The sequence below is a fragment of the Rhamphochromis longiceps genome, linkage group LG12 (genome assembly GCF_057381845.1).
Source record: "Rhamphochromis longiceps isolate RC_006_pf linkage group LG12, R_longiceps_female_GT1.1, whole genome shotgun sequence".
NCBI classification, from domain to species: domain Eukaryota; kingdom Metazoa; phylum Chordata; class Actinopteri; order Cichliformes; family Cichlidae; genus Rhamphochromis; species Rhamphochromis longiceps.
Window position 1 is genome coordinate 44,371,899 of NC_140568.1, and position 20,767 is coordinate 44,392,665.

The 20,767-nt window shown below is 47.5% G+C and overlaps 1 protein-coding gene across 2 annotated transcripts in view; it reads right to left on the reverse strand.

Annotated features, from left to right (window-relative positions):
* dapk1 (death-associated protein kinase 1) overlaps nt 1-20,767 on the reverse strand; it is a 65,371-nt gene that overhangs the window by 36,416 nt on the left and 8,188 nt on the right. For both annotated transcript variants that reach the window (XM_085426505.1, XM_085426506.1), the window contains one exon: nt 3,214-3,435. In XM_085426505.1, the coding sequence (XP_085282631.1) occupies nt 3,214-3,435 (222 nt within the window). The remainder of the gene's footprint in view (nt 1-3,213; nt 3,436-20,767) is intronic.

The window sequence follows — 20,767 nt, forward strand, 5'->3', positions numbered from 1 at the left end:
CCACAGGCTGTCAGACACGCCCTACCTCCACCCTGATTGGAGGATAACTGCACTGCCAACACTCACGTCACACTTCATTTATAAACTGCATGTTTATTTATACTTTAATGGAACCAACATCCCTCCCACTTTAAACTGTACTTATTATTTATTATAGTAGCTACTGCACCTCATTGTTCTTGTAACAGTGACAATAAAGATTCTACTTTCTATTCTTTTCTATTGATTGTTAGAAACACATTTACTTTGATAAGTTGTGTTTACTTTGCTGTGGAAAAATAAAATGACCACAGTTAATGTTCCCCATATTTATCCTGAAATAGAAACACACACACACACACACACACACACACACACACACACACCCGTTCGAGGGGGAACACCAGACCAGCTGCACAGCTCCGCCCACTCTTTACCTCATCATCTGCTTCAGTGGTTCACAGGACGCACACACACACACACACACACACACACACACACACACACACACACACACACACACACACCCGTTCGAGGGGGAACACCAGACCAGCTGCACAGCTCCGCCCACTCTTTACCTCATCATCTGCTTCAGTGGTTCACAGGACGCGCGCGCACACACACACACACACACACACACACACACACACACACACACACACACACACACACACACACACAGCAGCTCTGTCACTTCCCTGCAGCTTGTAGCTGTGCGTCATTATCGTGGCTGTATTTACCACGACGGCAACGCAAAGACACAAAAGGGCCCCAGAATCAACAAAACACGACATCTTGTCTCTTCGATTTCGCCGCACGCTCGAGAGCCGACTTTGACTATAAACACCAAACTGTACCGACATCAGCTGTTTCCATTTCACATGCAGCGTCTGCACAAACAGGCGACTCCTGTGAAATAAAAACTGGCACCGGGACATCAATACACTTCAACAATATGTCACCATCACTGAACACGATTGTGCGCCGCGTCTGACGTCTGCACAGTCTCAGCGCTTCGTCTGAAAGTGTCGCTTTACTGTGACGTACATCAGGAGGAAGGTGAATATCTGCGGGCTGCTGAAACGCTTTAAAGACGGTGGGTATGCAAATAGCGTGAGGCGAAACGTGTCGCGACTTTAAAGCCTTCTAATAATCATGGAGTTGTGTTAAAACCCATTTTTGAAGCTGAAAAATGAAGCGAACGCCTTTAAAATCTGCCTGCATTAAAAATCACGCCTGGGACAAAGGAGGTGTTGGGTCTCTGTGGACAGCTCCTCCCACGTCATTAAACCGCGGCTCCTGCTGGCTGTTTAACGGGCTCTGTGCCTGACGTTACGACTGTGTGGTGCTAACCATCCAGAAAGTGGGTGGTGTCACCATGGCTTCATCAGTCTTTCATATCGCCTGTGGTTCTGACCCATAACAGATCAGAGGTTCGTTCCAAGTACAGAAAAAAACATCGAAATCACACGTTACCAGATCCAGAGCGCAGCCACACCTGTCAGCAGCGTTTACCTCAGACATCAAACCAGCCAATCCAGGAGCTTCGAGCTCTTGTGTAACATTTAAGCATTTAAAGCCTTTAAAACAAACTTCCTGGTTCATATTTGATCCTCTATCAGCAGCAGCTGAACACCGACAGACGTCTCGTCACCATCAGCAGATCAAAGTGCGTCGTGAAAACGAGACGGATCGAAGACTTCAGGGAAACTCAAGTGTTTTCTGCTGAAATATTTGGCTTGTATGTGAACTCTATACTCTCACAACCATCAGCACCTCCATCACTTATGGAGGCACTGGTGTGGCTTCTGTGGGAGCCTGGTGTGTTTCTCCTCTGAACTCTCATACGTTCGAGCTGCGACACCCAACAGAGGAAGCTCGAGGACAGAAACGTCTCCTGCTTCACTCACTCGTTAATAACGCCCACAGATAACCGACCTCCACTTCCTCTGAAAGACTCACAACATCTGCACTTCAACAACACAAAGAAAAAAGCATGAATTTTCCATATTTGTCCTTCATGAGGTTAACTACGTCATTACGTAGTGAAAATAAAGTGAGCAGTGAACATGTGGGATACTGTGTGTGATGGAGGTAGAGGATAGATGGATGGAGCAGAGGTGGAGGTCTTTAGAATGACCCGAGGGCAAAGGTGGCTCAGCTGACACGCGTCCCTGACAGGTGAGAACCTCCCGAAACACGACGTGTCTGAGGAGGGAGACGGCGGCTCTCAGACCGTCCACTTACAAAGTGCCTCCGACAGTCTTACAGGTTTAAAGACGCGACTTCTTATAAACTTCTTATAAACTTATGAGCTTGGATTTAAAAAGGCCTCAGAGAGGAGATAAACGGCTACTTAGGGTGGAGAATTTGAACATGAACCGAGGCGTCACTATTTTTAAACCCATGAATGTTCTCAGTAAACTGATTATATGCTAATGAGAGTTTTCCCCTGATTTTACTGCTGAACCTGTAATTTCACAGCCCATGAACAGAGTCCAATCAGGAGCAGAGAGGCTTTGTTTCCTGCTTTGGGAACGAGGAAACATGAAAACTGGAAAACAACAGCCAACCTCATTCTGCTGTTATTAACATGTTCTAACATCTTTAACAGCCTAAAGAACATAAACAACAGAGATACACGACATGGAAAAGAGATTATTTGTTGCCATAGTTACGCGGTCTGCCCGCTCACTATCGGCGGGAGACGAGGTCGTGGCGAACCACAACAAACACGGTGCCATTATTTCAGACGCGATCAGCGGACAGGAATGCCGTCGGGCGACTATCTGCAGCGCGGCGACCTTATTGTTGAGGCGCAGAGTAATGGTGAATAATGGTGCATAGTTGGAATACAAACACTGCTGATGTTTGAAGTAAGCGTGTAAAACTGGTTTAACTGGTGGGATACAGTTACCGTCACGGTTTTTATCAGCCGTCTGTTTGAAGACAAACCGGCTCCTGCAGGACGTTTATCAGAGGAGGAGCCAGTCTGTGTCTCCTCCACAAGACAGACTCTCACCGATTCTGGTCGACCGTTTGGCTTTTTTTAAATGCTTTAAACATCTGATGAATGAATCCCTCTGATCTGCTCTTCACGTGTTTCACGTGTTCTGATTTGAACCTTTATGACGCAGAATCTTCTTTATTTTTTTACTTTGTTGATGTTTTTGGACCTTTTGTGGTTTTAAATGTATTTTACACATGTTTTTGACAAACAGAAGACAAACTCACAGCTCCAGGATCAGGATGACCTCCGCCTTGTTTTCAAAGACTTCGTGCAGCGCGATGACGTTCGGGTGCTGGATCTCTTTCAGGATGTTCACCTCGCGCTCGATGTCCTCCCGCGTCACCCCTCGTCGGCTCGACTTGCTGCGCCGCTTCTTGATGAATTTGGCGGCGAACTCCACACCTGTAGTCCTGTGTCTGCATCTTCTGACCACAGCAAACTGACCGCTGCAGACGGGAGGGAACACAGAGAGCGCTCAGCAAACACCACAACAGCTTATTTCAGACAGAGGATGAAGTCTGAGACAGGTGATAGACAGAAGGATTATTCTGAACTGTGAACACAAAGCTGCTGTAGCAGAGACCTAAGATAGAGCATATGGAGCTACATGATGACTGCAGCTGAAAGGGCAGAGAAATCATTCAGAACAAACCTGAGAAAATGAAAAATACATAAAGATGTGTAGCAGCGAGCTGAAAGGAACCTCGGCTGCTCAGCGACCTTAAAAACAGACATCAGGCTGCATATATGCATCACTGTCAATATGGTAAACATAGACATCTGAGCCAAAGGGAGTGGGAGGGATTATGAGAAGCAAACTGGTGATCAGGAACAGCTTTAATTAATAAGTGCTGGATGAATCACGGCTGAAGCTGAAATAGCAACGCAGGAATAAAGACAGCAGCGTGCACGCTCACACTCACGTCAGTGCAACACGACAACCTGCACGGGTGCAGTCGGGTTATTTCTCGTGGCCTTGGTCTCTGATGCAGAACGCTCCCACATCTTTAATAAAAGACTTGTGCACAGAGTGCAGAGGCACACCTCCCTCCACCTCCCTCCACCTTCAGCAGCCCCTCGTAATCAGTTCAGGAACAGTGTGCAAAAAGCAGCACAGCTCTCAGCGTCAGCACCTCGTCCACAGAGCCGACAAACATCCAGACTTTAAACTCTTACTCTGAAACCAGACGTGCACCTCAACAATAATGAGCTGCGTGTCCTCGTTGGCACGTCCGGCACAGATACTCTATGCAGTGTATCCAACCTGGGCCGATGAAAATGAGAAGATCTGTATGTTTTTTACCCATCACACATTAGAGGCGTGTGGTTGTTGTTCTATTATGTGATAAACACACAGGCTGGGATCATTTGGGAACGTTTTAACTGCTCTTATGTAGAAAAAGCCCATAAACCGACTATAAATCCGCCCAGAAATGTTGATTTTTAAAAAGAAGAAAAGATTTCGATGATAAATCCGTGGACGGTCACGCTAACCTGGGCCCTGGACGAGGAGGCTGATCGGAGCATGCTCAGTGACGCTGAGCTTCACAGTCGGCTTGTTATCGAAACACTGATGATGCTTTACAAAGTGAGTGACATCACAACGACCTCACCGACCGCTGGTGTGTAACTTTGTCTCCTGACATCGTGTAGTCGCCACGTAACAGATAATAAGCAGATTGTCGCCTCTCCCACAGGATACAAACTCAAACTGAAGTTCCTCCGTCACCACATCTGCACAGATGTTTCCGCCCTTCAAGCCTGTCTTTATTATTTGCTGTTGACAGGCTGCAGCAAAGACAATGCTGCTGATCCCCGCACACGTTCCTGAAGGGCACACGTGAGCGCTTCGCCCAGATGTGGCGAGCCTGCGTGACATTTCGCTGTGACGATTATTGCATGTATCAACAACACAGAGGCTGTTATGGAAATCGCACCGTCGCGTTGCCACGCAGCGCTGTGGTTGATCAGACTGCTGACTCCTCTGCCACTCGACCAAAGCAGCGCCAGAAAAACCACTCGGGGAAGCAGGGACACTTGGCTGAGGGCTGTTCACGCCTCCTCACGGCCCCGGCAATCACGCAGCACTTAGTGTACCGAACACCCACGGAGGGAGGAAGAGTACAAGGGAGTAGGGGGTGAGAGAAAGAAGAGTGAGTGAAAATGAGAGAGCGCCACATTCTGCCTCTTTTTTTTATTTCCACAGCAAGATTTTCACACAGGCTTCCAACAGAGACGATGGCAAACGTCTCCTCGGCTCCGGCCAAAAAATGGGCAATAAAGTGAGAGTCATCCGACTCCCTGAGCCCTGCCGGCACAGAGTCGTCAGGAATCAGAGCAGTGATTCAGCTCTCTGCACATCCTCACTCCACAGTGTGAGTGACCCAGTTCGTGTGAGACCGCCAGCTGCAGACGAGCTTGAAGGCAGCATCCGTGACCCCGATGTGACCCGTAACAGCCGCGGCTCTAAAGGGCCAATCGGCGGGGCCTGAAGCCAAGTGGGAAAATAATTGGAAAAACAACAAAACGCATTTGATTTTGGAAGTTTGCTGCCAACAAAAGACCCCATACCCCCTCCCTGTCTCTGTTCCACAAACACGAGCAGCAGCAGAGCGGCGCTGCTCCTCGTGCTGCCAGATTACTGCTGCGCCGGCTGCATGCGGCTCGTGCAGCGTTCGGCATCGATCGGCTCGTTTGGTGGAGCTTCTCGCTCAGGAAGACTTCATCAGAGTTTAGATCCATTCAAAGAAAAGCACTGAACAAATATTCTTCACTATCAGTGAATTCAATCAATCCTGGTGATTCTGTGCAGTAAACGTGTTTTTAATCAAAGGCGAGCTCCATGCTGTCGCCCCGAGGAGGAAGATCCCACAAACCTCTTCTTCAAAGGAGGCCCGCTCAAAACAGGCAGCAGCATACTCCACAGTTACAAAAATTAGACAATTAAACTAGAGATGGACCAATCCGATATTACGTATCGGTATCGGTCCGATACTGACCTAAATGACTGGATCGGATATCGGAGAAAAATAAAAAATGTAATCCGATCCATTAAATATCACGAACAGAAACGGCCCTAACCAATCTGGCGCCCTAGGCAAGATTTTAGGTGGCGCCCCCCTACATCAGCAGTGTAGTGTAATGTTGTAACAAATAATATTTCTATTAAATAAGCTTTACTTTGCATTTTAATTAACGTGGGATTATTTTTTGTATTTAGAAATAATAGTACCAACTTTTTTTTTTTTTTCAACATTTGTGGCACTGGCGTGGCGCCCCCTGATGGACGGCGCCCTTAGCATTTGCCTATACGGCCTATGCCACGGGCCGGCCCTGATCACGAAAGCACCTCACAAAACTTGCAACACGCCGTAACTCACCTCAGAACGTTAGCACGTCGGAGCAGTATGCATCACGTGATAGAGCGGCTGTGGCATGCGGGACCTGTCGGTGGTCTGGATAGCATTTGGAGCTTCGCTAGCAACCCGGCATTTCATCTCCGACAAAGTTATCCCCGAGAGAAGTAAAGCAAGTGTGTAAGTCCATCTCTGAATGTTTGTAAAGCATTCCTGCGTTAAGCTTAACAAGCGACTGCCTCTTCTTGCTGCTACTTCAATCATGAAACTGCTTAATGATCAGCTGATCGGCTTTTCTGTCGCGAGTCTGTCTCTCTTGTTTGTTTTTGGCCCACTTTGCACCAGAAAGAGGAAACCAGCGGCTGAACAACAGCAGCACGTTTAAGCTTGATAAGCTGTTGTTAGAATGTATTTAATATTACTTTCTACACCAGGATCTTTTTCTACGTAGCTGACGCTGGTAACTGTGCAGGGGCGGATCTAGCAAAGTTTAGCCAGGGGGGCCGATAGGGCATGAACAGGGAAAAGGGGACACAAAGACATACTTTTCTTTCTTATTCTCATTTAAAATGTCGAGCTTTTAATAAATAATTATCTGACACCCAAAGTTTTAATTTGATGCAAAATAAATAGAAGTCAATTACTGTATATAGTAACTATTAAGTCTAATATATATACCCTAGTAAGCTATAGTACTTTTTCCTTTGGGAAGGTACCATCTGTGCAGTCTGCAATTTTGTTGAAGAAAGATGTTGAATCTATTTAATATTTCTTGAAAAATAATTGATTTCTGTGCATTTTTTTTCACACTGCATCAAATTAAGGTTGATTACGTCGATTAAGCATCATGAGGTGGCGCGTGAGGGGTGGTTCCCCATTTTATTTATTTATTTTTGTTGTTGCTGGGAGTTGGAACCCTATTAGTTAGGTTGCTTAATATTTCTGCTAAGTACTCTTTAAAATACCAGAATAGGGAGGATGGTGTAGGTCTAAGTTTATTAGATTGATCAGTATTGCTGAACTATGAAATATTTTTTTTGCATACAGGTATAACAGAATAGCTTTAGTGTAGTTGTTGTTTTAAACTTGAGTATGAACTTATACAAAATGCAGCAAGATATTTAAAAAACAGTTTTGTTGATTAAAACACACTATATCGGATTCATATCGGTATCGGCAGATATCCAAATTTATGATATCGGTATCGGACATAAAAAAGTGGTATCGTGCCATCTCTAAATTAAACACAGGCAACAACAACACACACAAAATTCAATTCAATTAAAATGACAGCAATCTAACTGAAACAGTTGTGTGTTATGGAAACGGCCTCAAGGATCTTAGTTTGGATTTTAAAGCATTTATAATGAAATGAACTCGTTTCCCAGTCGTTCTGCAGCCAAACAGACAAAAACTCTTCTACCGAGTTCAGTTTGTGCAAATAAACAGAAAGCAAGAGAAACACGAGCAGCACGTTTCACTGCGAGCAGGCAACACGTGCAGGAGGGCAGCAATCCCAGCACTGCCTTATATATAAAACTGTGTAAATGAGAGCTCCTCTGATTGGCCAAAGCGAGCCGTCCACCTGACGGTGTAACTCACAGGGTCAGTCAGGGCAGAAGGCATCAACCGCTCCAAGACATCGAGCAGAAGCATTCGTGTCTCCATCATCCAGAAATGTTGCAGCAACAAGTTGCTTCTTTGTATCAAAAGAAACATCAGATATGACCGAGTTCAAAGCTCAATAATAATCCGTCAGCATGCACGGATCCATGTTTGGATCAGTCACTGGTGAATGATTATTTCTGATAAATATGAATCATGTGAGGCTGAACTCATCTCAGTGTTGTGCTCTGTGACAGATTCACGTCTCTTCTGTTTACCACAGTGAAACAAACCAGTGGACAAAGATTTCCTCAGAAACTGAACTGCACGCTTAAGAAGAGCGAACCGTCCTGTGACCGAAGAGGAAGAGAGAGCCGAGGACGAAGGCTTTCTCATGCTAGTACCACTCCCACTCAGCCTGACCTCACCCTGTTGTTGCTTCCACCTCTGTGACTGAGGCCTCGGCGCAGAAAGAAAGACATCAGGATGTGATCGCGTTCATATGGAAGTCAAGTGTTTCACACTGTAATAAGCGTCCGTGCACACACAGCTCCGGTCACCTGTCACGCACACGTGCACGTGCACGGCTGGAACAGCAGCAGCCGTCGGAACGTCTTCCTCAGACGTCTCGCCGCCGCCGGCTCGTGCAGCGGAAACGTGGAATCTGTGAAGTCGCGGGACCTGCTGCGAAAATCTCGTCGGGGATGAGAAGGAAAACACGGCTGACTTCCTGTTCCTGATTAAACACCATCTGTGCAGTTCTCGAGACTTTCTGTGACTCCTCAGAAATGAATATTAATTATTCATTTTCACTTCTCTGCTGAAAGTACGACAGGAAACGCGGCGCTGCGTCTGCATGAGGACCATCATCATGCTGTTTAAGAGAAGCACAAAGGGAAACAACTCCACACACAAACCAGCAGCACACTGGAAACTTCTCCACACAATAGAAAACACTTCAAAATATTCTGTGTGACATTTTGGAAGTGCTCTCATCCTGCCTGACAGGCCTCGCATCCACACATGAATAAATTGTTGCACATGGCAATTAAACTTTCTACGAGGGGGAATTTCATTTGAATACATGAATTATTACTTCATAATTAATTTAAGGAAGCATGAGCGTGCTCTTTTAGCACACAGAGTAAACTGGTCTATGCTGCCATCAAAGGAGAAACTGAACATGTGCACAGTCACAGGGCAACGGCTGTGCTTATAACCTGGAGTCAGAAAGTACTACGACTGCAGGAACTTCCTAAATTAAATCCTAACTAATGAAAGTGTTCACGCTCTCCTGTTTCTGTGCACTTCCTCTGATGTTTCCTCTTTTGTCCTAAAGTGACAAAATTATGTAAGAGCTCGTTGAAACTCTCCTGTGGACACGTGAAAGTTTGCATCACATCTGTCTGCAAGCTAAGTGGAAATGACAGCGTGGCTAAAAAGGAGCACGAGGTAAACACCGACAGCTCGCCTGTGGGAATTAAACCCAAACTCTAACTTGTGTGTTTTTCCGCAGCTCTCCCCGTGTATGAAAGCGAGCCCACCCTTTGTTAACAACACCAGCTGCACACACACACAGACGAGGGGAAAATGGCAGCGGTTCAACTGAACCGTCTTCCCCTGGTGAGGAAAAGCAAACAAACAGGCTTTCCCTGCTAGACTCTGTGTTTAACCCGGAGCTACTTTAACGGAGGTCAAAGTGGCGGCTCCCTGCTGCATGATGACAGAGCCCTCGTGTTTACGTTGCTAGCAGAGCCTGGCAGAGTGAGGAAATCCTTCTCATCCTCCAGAGACGTGCAGGGAGAGCGCCGACGTGCACGGATGTTGCTGAGCACAGAGACGGGGCAGAAGTAACGAGCAGAGGAAAAACCCTTCCTGGGAATCGCTGACAAACAGAGGCAGGTTTTCAAGAGCACCTCTCCCCCCCCCCCGGCTCTCTGATAGTCTGCAGGATCAGATTGCTGAGCTCCCTTTGTTGTGCTTGAAGCACAGACAGGGCTTCCCACTTTTGGCCTACTTGTTTCACCAAAGCAGCTGGAAGGGAGGGGATGACGGAGAGGAGCTGGTCGGGAAAGTCGACAACAACTTTGTTTGTGTCTGTCGGAGCTGGTCGGGAGCTCTTTGCATTACTCAACACTGCAGGAGGTTATCTGTGCTTAGATACGCAGCGTAGCTTTAGGTTGATACAGCAGGTCAGAGTGACAGGACTATCCCACCCAGGTTCACTACACGCAGCCACGCCTGTGGAACGTACACACGTGGACGATGAACAAGTAACCGAACCTGCGTCTTACACAGAGCTCAGTCTGTGAAGAGCATCGGTCCAGCCGAGGGAGCAAAGACAATTTCATTTTGTGTCTGCGGCCTCTCAGCTCCTCCAATAACGTGCTCATTTACCGAGCGCGCGTCACATACAGGAAGTCTCTCCTGCCTCATGCTACAGCACCGCCGTTTATCTAGTTACAGCTTTACTCATTAAGCTCTTTGCTTGCTCTGTTCGCTTCACTGAACTGTTGTTGTTTGTCATGCTGTCTTTATTTCCTATTTTCTCAGAGCTTGCATCGAGTCTTTTGGCTGCTGCGACATCATTTTTCCAGCTTTCATATAATAATTTTTCCCAGTGGCGTTAATAATTACAGCCAACCTGTTACAGCAGCTCTTATTACAGCTTTGCCACGTTACAGAAAGATGTATGAGGAAGCTGAAGAGCGCACAAACAAGCAGCCCTGAGCCGTGGGGGCTCGAGTCCTGAGCGCACACCCGCCGCCGGCGCGATGTTGGATCGGCGCGACCTCGATGCTTAGTTAGAGGTCGCTGCTCTTGTCGGGAATTCGGCCTTGTCATGGTGAGGCAGCGCCGGAATGAACAATGTTCAGTGGTAATGAGCAGCAGGAAGGCCTCGTACACACAAGTCGGTGAAGTGGGAGTGGGCAGGGAACGCGTTTCATGATAACAACGCAGCACAATGCAGCAGAGAGGAAGGGCGGCCGGTGCGTCTGGGTGAGAACACGCGGCCGCACATGTTTGCTACGTCGCTGTGTTTCGTCTCCTTCTGTTCTTATCTGTAATTGTTGTTACAGCGTGGACTCCCACGGGAACAACGGCCACGCCCGGAAGCAGAAGCAGCTGCCGCTCTTTACAGCACGATGTGCAAACGCACATGAAAGAAGGGAGAAGCTTAAAAGCTCTCAGCGCAGATCCACCGACCTCATGTTGGACCATGCGGGTCCAACATGAGGTCATAAAGCAGGTTTGTGTGTCGGTGACCAAACCAAACCTGCAGGTGCCGATGCAGCTGCACAGCTGCAGCTGCACAGCTGCAGCACTGCTGCTCCACAAACAGCTTGTCGTTGTAAGAACTGAAGCAGCGAGAGTCACAGAGACGGTCGGAGCTGCAGGACACTCAGCGAAGCAGCTGCTGGGAAGCTTTGGTAACATAAGGTGTCATCATCAGCGTTCAGCTGCTCGAGGAAAAGGAGAAACTACTCAGGACAGTAATGTTTAAGTACAGCCTGATGAAAACAGTTTATTAATTTAACGCCAACGTCGAGACGTCTGCATCAAACCAGAGGAGGAACTCAGCGACGGTTTAATGGAGCCAAAGCTGAGCAGTGACAGCGAGCTGCTACCACAGACTCACTGTGCTTTTCTTTATGGGCAGTTCAGTTTCATGTCTCTGACTCTGAGGAAGTTCAGCTCTGACACTAATCAGTAAAGTTCTCTTTTACCAGTTAATCAAATATAAACACTTTTACTCGCTGTGAAGCAAAAACAAGGTTTAAGAAAGTGTTTCTGCTCATTTCATCACAGCTGCTCAGGTTAAAGCACCAGCAGCAGAGGGAGTACACGATGAAAGCTTCTGGGTTATTCCTGAGGTCCCTGCTGTTTTCACGAGTCCGAGAATCACGTCGGGATTTTGTCCGAATCTGAAGGAGATGGCCTCTACTCCAGATGCAATCCTCCTCCTGTTGGTGAAGCAGCTGCCACACGGGGCAACAACTCGCTAGCTGTGAATAGATGAACCTTTTACCAGCAGCTACTGTCAGGTCAGTGCAGGGAGAGTTAAGGACATGCAGGAATAAGAGGTAAATGCATCAGGAGAGAAAAGAGGGAAGTGAAGAAGGAATAAATCCTGGGAAGTCCCCCATGCAGCCGGAGCACTTCAGCGTCACCTGATCCAGGCCCAACTATAAGCGTTTAAAATGTAAGGTCTTAAAAGCAGAGAGGGCGTCTGTCTGCTGAGTCCAGACTGGATCAGAGTCCACTGGAGAGGAGAAGGACAGCTGAAGACTCATGCAGGCTTCAGTCTGAGTGACAACATGATATTATCCCAACATCGCTGTGCAAGAAGCTGCAGGATGACAATAAAAAGCTCTCTAATTATGAGGTCCCTAACATGTGTTTGCATCTCCACAGGTTAATGTTCAGGTGTGGAAACTGATCTGTGACGATGTGATCAGCAGGTCAGAAACACACTGAGGCAGATCTGCATCAGCGCAGTTTTCTGATTGACACCGAACCTCAAATCACATGAACATTAAAACTACGCAGGCCTCACATAAACATGACAGGATTATTTTAGCAGCACAGGGTTGTGTTGGAAAGGAGCCTCCTCAGTGAGAACGAAGTGATAACAAGCTCACGGAAGTTCATGTTGTCAACGCAGGGTGTCTGGCACAGCTCGGGCTGACAGCAGCTGATGACACACACACACACACACACACACACACACACACACACACACACACACACACACACACACACACACACACACACACACACACACACACACACACACCAGGAAAAGTCTGCGTTCTCTGCTGGACAGCTGACTGTAACACGATCCTGCTGGCTTTCTGTTCTCAGAGATGAGAACAAATCTCGGTGTTATCTTCATACATCTGCATCTTTACTCCACATCATCAGGCTTTGTCCAAGCAGACACTTGTGTTTGTGTGGACGCCATTAGGTTCTGCAGAATAACCCGATGTGTAAGTGATTCCATGGCTGTCTGGGCTTGAAAAGGAAAGTAAGATGCTCAGCCTCCTAATCTTTGGCCCCAATCCAGCCATAAATCACAGCCAGGCTTGTGGGAGCAGAATTCAACGTATAAAGACATTTTAAGTCCTCAGTATAAACATACAGGGTAAAATAAAAGCCCTTCCTGCAGCAGACCGTCTGCACTGTGCAACGTGTTAACGCATCCTTTCCCCTGCTGTTACAGCACAGCTGCTAACAGGCAATCATCCCAACCCACCACCTCATGCATCTCCACCAGCAGGCTGACCAGGTCACATTACTCAGCTGCTCTCCCCCCACACTGAACAGATCCCAGCTGTTTGGACTGCAGTCAGTTAAGGTGGCAATGCTCTGAAAAGCTGCTGATAGTGGGAGAAGCCCCCCCAGAACCTGCAGGAGATGGGAACTGGTCCTCGATGCTGGGACTGAAGAACACCAACGGGCTGCTGCTGGTTCAGGATGGTGGAGTTGGACTCGGTCCACAGGATAAGAAACCAAAAGGCTGCTCTGCCTCCTCTCCCACCAACACTGCTCTGATAAACACTGAGAGTCTCGCTTCATTTGCCAAATAAATGATAGTTATAAGCAGCTTTTAATGCACAGACTGTGTTATTTAATCACTAACGACAGCATTGAACACAAGCTCAAACTAAGTGCGCATAAATAAACTCAAGCTTCAAAGATCACGTCTTCGTAACACAAACACAACGACGAGGTTTCTCTGAGACTTTAAACACAGAAGGACAAAGACCAGCGCGCTGTCCAACACTACACTGCACCTCTCCGTCACTACTGCGAGCCAGCTATTGATTGGCTCTGTGCACTACTACTGTGAAATCGGAGAGGGTGCTGAAAAGCTGAAAAGTGTTAAGCACAATGGCGGGCAGGCTGGAAGAGCTTCGAGAAGGCGCCCACGAGGCTTCTCTGTCACATGTGACGCGGGCGCACTCGGACCGACGGAGGACGACACATTCAGTAAGTGGGAAACAACGAGTGCGATCTCACCTCCCGCTCGCCGTCCTTCGCTGCAAACCCCACAGCAAACTTTGCTTTGTTGCTTTTTTCTCCATGTTGTTCATTTTTGTGCAGACTGCTCTGTTACGAGCAAGTCACAGCCTGAAGCCATCATCATCATCATCATCATCCTTCATGAAACAGTAACTCAGACTTCAAATAGACGTAGTGTCTGTCTTTAGACGTGCAGCTGTTACCAGCAGCTCTCGGCTTGCATCGTTTAAAAATGCAGCATCTTTCAGTTTAACGTCTTCTGGATTTCGAGCTGATGTGTTGGTGTGCTGAACAGACTAACAGCTGAAAACGCTGCTTTTCTTTAAACTGTGAACAGAGAGGGTTTGATGAGGAGCTTTTACTGTGTTCTAATGTAACTGGAAAAAACTCAAACACATCAGTGAGGCGGTGCGCTTCACATCGATCGCTGCAAACACCTGAGATCAAACGTCTCCTGTAAAGACGGTGAAACGAAACATCTGAGTATAAACGGACGTCTGTCAGCCTTTACAAAGAAAACAGTCACAGCATGAGTGAAAGTCACACTATTGCATGTGTGTGTGTTTCTCCTGCATTAGTAATAAACTACTGTAGGATATAATGTGATAAATAAAGACAAAGGTCTTCACGATCATCATGTATGAGCTTATTTAAATGAACCTCCCAAAGCTGTTTTGGGTGATTGTGCTCGTCTCAACTTCATCATCCACTGATGGAGGCGGATCACTGAAAGAGATCCGAGGCCATTAAACACAGGTCTATGTTTCAGGTTCGATAATGGAGGCGTCTAATAAAAGGGAGCCGCTGTAACCTGGCACGAGGCTCGCTGCCCGTCAGCTCTGTGACAAAGCGGCTTTTATGCTGCCCGATCATTGGCTGATGGGATCGTTCATCAGCGAGGCCTGCCAGGGAGAGATAAAGCGAGGCGTGCTCGTCAAACCCTGGATAGGTGCGTGACCTGCACACTTTATATTTAACCTGATCCATTACAGCGCCCGGCAGCAGTTAAGACTCAAGTGTTGCTCTGCAGGTCGCGTTCAGTCCAGCATCTACGGTGAGCGGAATAAACAGTTTTATAGTTGATGCGTCCGCCCCGCTCAGACAGGCTTCCCCTCCTCCTGATGTAGGACACCAGCGTCGTCCTGTCATCACCCTGCATGAAGGCTGTGGTCACATGAGCAGTCATGACAGGACATCAGACCCTGTGCTGCGAGTTAGTCTGAGCGCTCTGGGAGACGTGCTTTCATAGAAGTGCATGCCCTCTAATGTAGAATGGAACAGACTAGATTAGTATAGAATAGTAAAGAGTTTAAGATTCGTGTGAAACTGTTAATCACACGATTTGATAACAAAACATATTTTAAACGCAGGCCATGCACAAACCGTCAGATCGATCTGCTGCACCGGCAGCCTGGGCTTCCTGCAGCTAGCACCCACACGCCTGCACTGACTGTGGCTCCATGACAGTTTATGCCAGTCCACGTCCACGTTTCCTGCCTCAAAGTGCTGCAGGAGCACGCTGCTTCATTTACCTCTCACCTCGCAGGTTTTCAGACAGGTGCTGCTGTCAGTCAGAGCTGCAGCAGAACCGACATTTAAAAATGAAATCATGTGTTTAGCTGCCAGCATTTATGATGTAAACGAGTGCAGCCATCTTTAAACGTCAGGTTGACCAGTTACGAGCATCAGCAGTTCTATGCCGTCTCCGTGGACAGCGGCGGTTAGCTGTGAATGCATCCAGTGTGACAACTGTGTGTGTATACGACTCGAGCTGACAGCAGAGGAAGCTGTTCTGCTGCAGGAGGGTTTCTGCAAAGACCTGACGTGAATACCTGAAACTGCGGAGGGTTAGTAGCCCGCACTGTTTCCTGATGTTGGCAGCTTTGGTCTTAGATGACATAAAATGTTTATTTTTTCCTTGGTACACTAATGTGTCATCTTCACCTTCTGTCTGTGTGCAGTTTCCAAGCGAGGACCCCGTCTGTGCGAATGCTCATCGTACAGTATGGCTATAAAAACACTGCTGTGTAAAATGTTTGTTCGTGTAATGTGAAATATATGACTGTGCCATCCTTTAATCAGCACTAAGAAACCGCGGCCAGCAGCTCCATCAGATGTTCAGCAGGTTTCTGGCTCACCTTCCAGGTAACGACCTCGACGCACTGAGTGGTTCGCTGCTCGCTGTCAAAGCTTCACACTGACGGACGCTCGGGGTGCTGAGCGACGGCGCATTTTGCTTTTAAAATCAGAGATGAATATTTGATGGGGGTACAAATGGCTGCATCGGTGCCAAACTGCTGCACAGTGAGAGAAAACCAGCAGCGCATCAGAGGACACCAGCTCAGATTGAATCAGATCCCCCAGGAAGGTCTCCACAAAGGTTTGAACGCCTTCAAACACGACGACAAGAACACTTTCTCCAACAACAAACCCCTGAAAGACTCTGTGTCGTTTTTATTTTATCATATAAAGAGAAGGGAACTAACCGCCTTCGTTTTGGGCGATGCATCCCTTTAAACGTGCCTGCTCACTTCAATTAAAGCTTCTCTACTTAATTAAATTGTCTTTGGCTCACGGGGGATGGATACAGTCCCAGCGCTCTGCAGGCCAGCCTGCGTCCACATTCACAACATCAGCCTGTTCCTGCTCAGCTCTCCACACTTCCTCTGCATCCAACGCTCGTTGGCTGCAAACATGCTGAAGGAAATAATAAGTAGAGACGACAATGCGCAGAAACAGTGAAGTGAAACCACAGACTGCTGACAGATGATAATCAGTTACTGCCCCTCCCAATCTGAACCTGGAGTGCCGCTCTCGTCGTCAGCTGATTTTACAGTAAGACCAGCTGAAACCTTACTGACAGTCACAACCGTCAAAGGGTTTTTCTCAGCGACACACGGCTGCTGGTTCTCCTTTATACTGAACTCATCTTTAAATTAAAGCAGGCGTCCAGAGAGCAGCAACAAACAGATATAAAAGTTTTGCATAAACAGTGTGTAAGTGACATCGTTATAGTTTGTACTTAATTTAATTTAATAAGCCAGCCTTGATGCAGATGCTACATCTCTGAATGATCAGCACAGTTTTACACTTTTGTTGGTGAGTTCGCAGCTTCACGTTATTTCTGTGGGCTGTGCAGCTTCAGCGCTGATCATCTGAGATCTGATGCTGCGTGGTTTTTAAAACTACTGTTAGTACGAGGGAATCAGGCCTGTGAGTGGAAGACTACATATTTCCACATACAATGAAACATACACTCCTCAATGTATCTGATTGGCTCTGCTTGCAAAGGTCACGGGTGTGTCGTGGCACATTCATCACACCAACACGATGCAGGAGCCGCAGGTTATCCTCCTTATAGACACGAGGGTAAAACAATCAGAGGCCAGTCGCTCTTTTTCACTCCGGTTCTGTTTCCACGGGCGGCTGAGTCTCAGCAGAAACACAAGAGATCAGACTGTAACTGCAGCACCTCTGCAGCTCAGAGGAGTCAGAGGACAAAGCGTCTGCAGCGGCCGCAGGCTCCGAGGTGTCCGCGTGAAAACTCCCGGCGAGGCCAGGCTTTTCATTAGCACGGAGCCAAGTGTGGGAGGCCGGCGTGGAGTGCTCCCGGCCCACTCTGCGGTAGTGTGGGCCACAAACTGCACCGGCAGAAAAAACATTACGCAACCGCCGCGCCATTGTGTACGGCGGAAGGGTAACCACGGCAACAGGGCCGAGAGACTGAGGAACCGGCGCTGGTTGGAGGAAGGAAGAGTGCGGTATAATCCTGGGTGGGTGTAAACAGCGCGTGTGCGAGTGTTTGTGTTCAGATAAGCATTTTATCAGCAGTGTTTCTGACACCGGTGAAAGTTATTAAACGTCATTAACGCCCTGAGAGCGTCACTGCACCTCCGACAGGCCGCAGCATCGCTCCCCTCGGCTTTAAAGGCTCGACAGACATTAAAAACCAGTTTCAACGATCTTATAATAAGACTGTAAGAAGGAGCGCTGATACTGTGGACATGACCCAACCTTACCGTGGTTATCTCCCCGCGTGGTTAGTCTGTTATGCAAAGGTGCCCGCTGAGTCTCAGCGACGCATCCAGAAGCTGTTCAGCTGTAACAGCGATGAAACGATCGGTCTGATGTTTGACATCATGTTTCCAACAAACAGACTTCACCTGAGCAACACACCTGGATGTAACATGACCCACTTTAGCATTTCTAAAATAAGATGTTATTTGTCTGCAGTCAGTATGAAAGCTCTTATTCTGAAAGTGCACCCGCTCGTGGCTGCAGCAGAGGAGACGCAGCTGATTGCAATACTTCATCATTTATATGTCACAACACACTCGGGGACTTAAATATTTGCAGGAGAGCACAAAACGGTATTGTGTAGCAGGTGTCGCACACCTGTATGTGTGTGTGTACGGGCCACGCCACCTCTCCATCAGCACACACACAAACGCGTTTTCAAACTCAGTGAGGACATCTCATTGACATAAGGCTTTCTCTGGCCCCGTACCATCAAAAATCACATTCTGAGCCTCTTAAAGGCCTTTAAACTTCAAATTTTGTACTTCACAAAGATATGAACACACACACAGAGAAGATCAGTGAGGGCTTTTAAAGTGACTACATTGGCCTGGTGGTGAGCACTTTTGCCTAACAGATAAAAGATCGGTGGTTCGAGACCAGAAGCAGACTCAAATCCCTGTGAGCGTTCACATTACGACTGCTAACTTTCTGCTCAACAGCCTGTTTCCTCCACTCAGCTGTTTCCCAGCCTGGCAGCCAGGTGTGACTCAGGGGGAGGAGTCTCATTCAGACACAACTGCAGGTTCAGGGAACTAATAATGTCTCCTCTGATGGAGAGATAACTGACAGAAAGCTAAATGAGAGGCAGGCAGTGTTTGCCCTCGTCTGCAGCCAGAGTGAAAGGACATTCAAGTGTGGCAGGAATGTCAGTCACCTCCCCCAGGCCCAAGCTTTCCACGGCACAAACAATGGAGACATTGTGCTTAAAGGTAAAGAGGAGAGGTGAAAGGTTTCCTTTGCCATCTTCACACTTGTTACGACCAACAGCCTCCAGGACCTTCAAAGATTTCAGACGCTGCAGAGACACAATAACAGACTCCTGCTCTGATCCAGCTGTAACTCTGAGAGGACGACTGAATGCCAGCAAGCAGAGATAATCATCCTGGAAGAATCCTCGCAGCCACACTGATGTGTACAAACACCCAGAGATAAGTAGAAAAACAATGAAAAAAACCAGGTGAAACAGTGGAGAGAGCTGATGAACTGTGAAGTTCTCAAAACAATAAATCATCATGAATCAATCATGAAGACATGAAGGTTTCTTTCACCCAAAGCACCGACGTTGATGGTCAAACAGGCGCACACATCTCAAACTGATCACCAGCATCAGTCGTGTTATTAACCTCTGTCTCTCTTCCACAGCATGTCTTTATCCTGTCTTCCTTCTCTCACCCCAGCCAATCACAGCAGATGGCCCTGCCCCTCCCTAAGCCTGGTTCTTCCTGTTAAAAAGGGAGTTTTTCCTTCCCACTGTCGCCAAAGTGCTGCTCACAGGGGGTCACATGTTTTTCTCTGTACTTATTATTGTAGGGTCGACCTTACAATATAAAGCACCTTGAGGCCGTTGTGATTTGGTGCTGTGTAAATAAATTGAATTCATAACTAATCAAACATGTTTAATGTTTACAGAAATATGAACGTTTAAGCCCATATTGTACAATCGACACGTGACTTCATCTGCAGGCTGTAAACACCGACGAGTCGCTGGAACAGCCCCGTCCGCCCGGCTCGATCGATCGTCACGTCTGATGGTCTGACAATCACGACGAGTCTGTGGGGCTGCTGGTGCGTTTATAGGCTGAGTATGAGCGAAAGCTTCTGGTACTAAGAATCAAAAATGCTCATTTATTCAGCGTGTTAGAGATGTGTGTTTACAGGGTGGCTGTAGCTCAGGTGGTAGAGCAGGTCATCTACTGATCGGAAGGTCGGTGGTTCGATTCCTGGCTTCCCCTAGTCTGCATGCCAAATATCCTTGGGCAAGATACTAACCCGAAATTGCTCAACGATGCATTCATCGGAGTATGAATGTGTGTGAATGTCAGTTAGAAAGCACCTAGGAAAAATGTGCTTGTGCGAATGGGTGTGAATGGGTGAATGCACAAGTTGTGTAAAGCGCTTTGAGTGCTCAGAAGAGTGGAAAAGCGCTATATAAGAACCAGTCCATTACCATTTACAGAGGCGATGAGTTACCTGTCTGCTGTGGGTACTAATGCCTGCATTTGTTAAAGAAAAACACGACAAACTTTATTTAGCACTGTGTGTAAATCAAGGGAAGTGCTGGACTCCTGCACAGTCCACCGAGGAGACGGCAGCAGGGGGAGGGCCTTCTCTCTGCCTGCTTTTTCAAACAGGGCCCCGCATGTCTGACGAAACTGACATTCAGCAAGTTTCGAGCCGGTTAACTCCGCCGTGACTCAGGGGAAATCAGCAGGCGCAGACTGGTTTTGTAGGTTGAGCAGAGACGCTCTGAGCTGATGTGACCTCACCTCTGACTTTGTCAGCATTAATTAAAAGTTCATTTTGAAAGCTCCAGCTCGTTTCCCTCCTTATCTCACGAGTCCAACTAAAAACACGCAGCTGAAAACGTCTGTCAGGAGGATCTGTGAAGGTCAGAAGAACTCCTGTTAATGTGAGGAACAAGAACGCAACTCGGACCAAATAACTGACAGAGAGCGAGGCTGCATGTTCTCTGATCAACACTGAGGTTTGA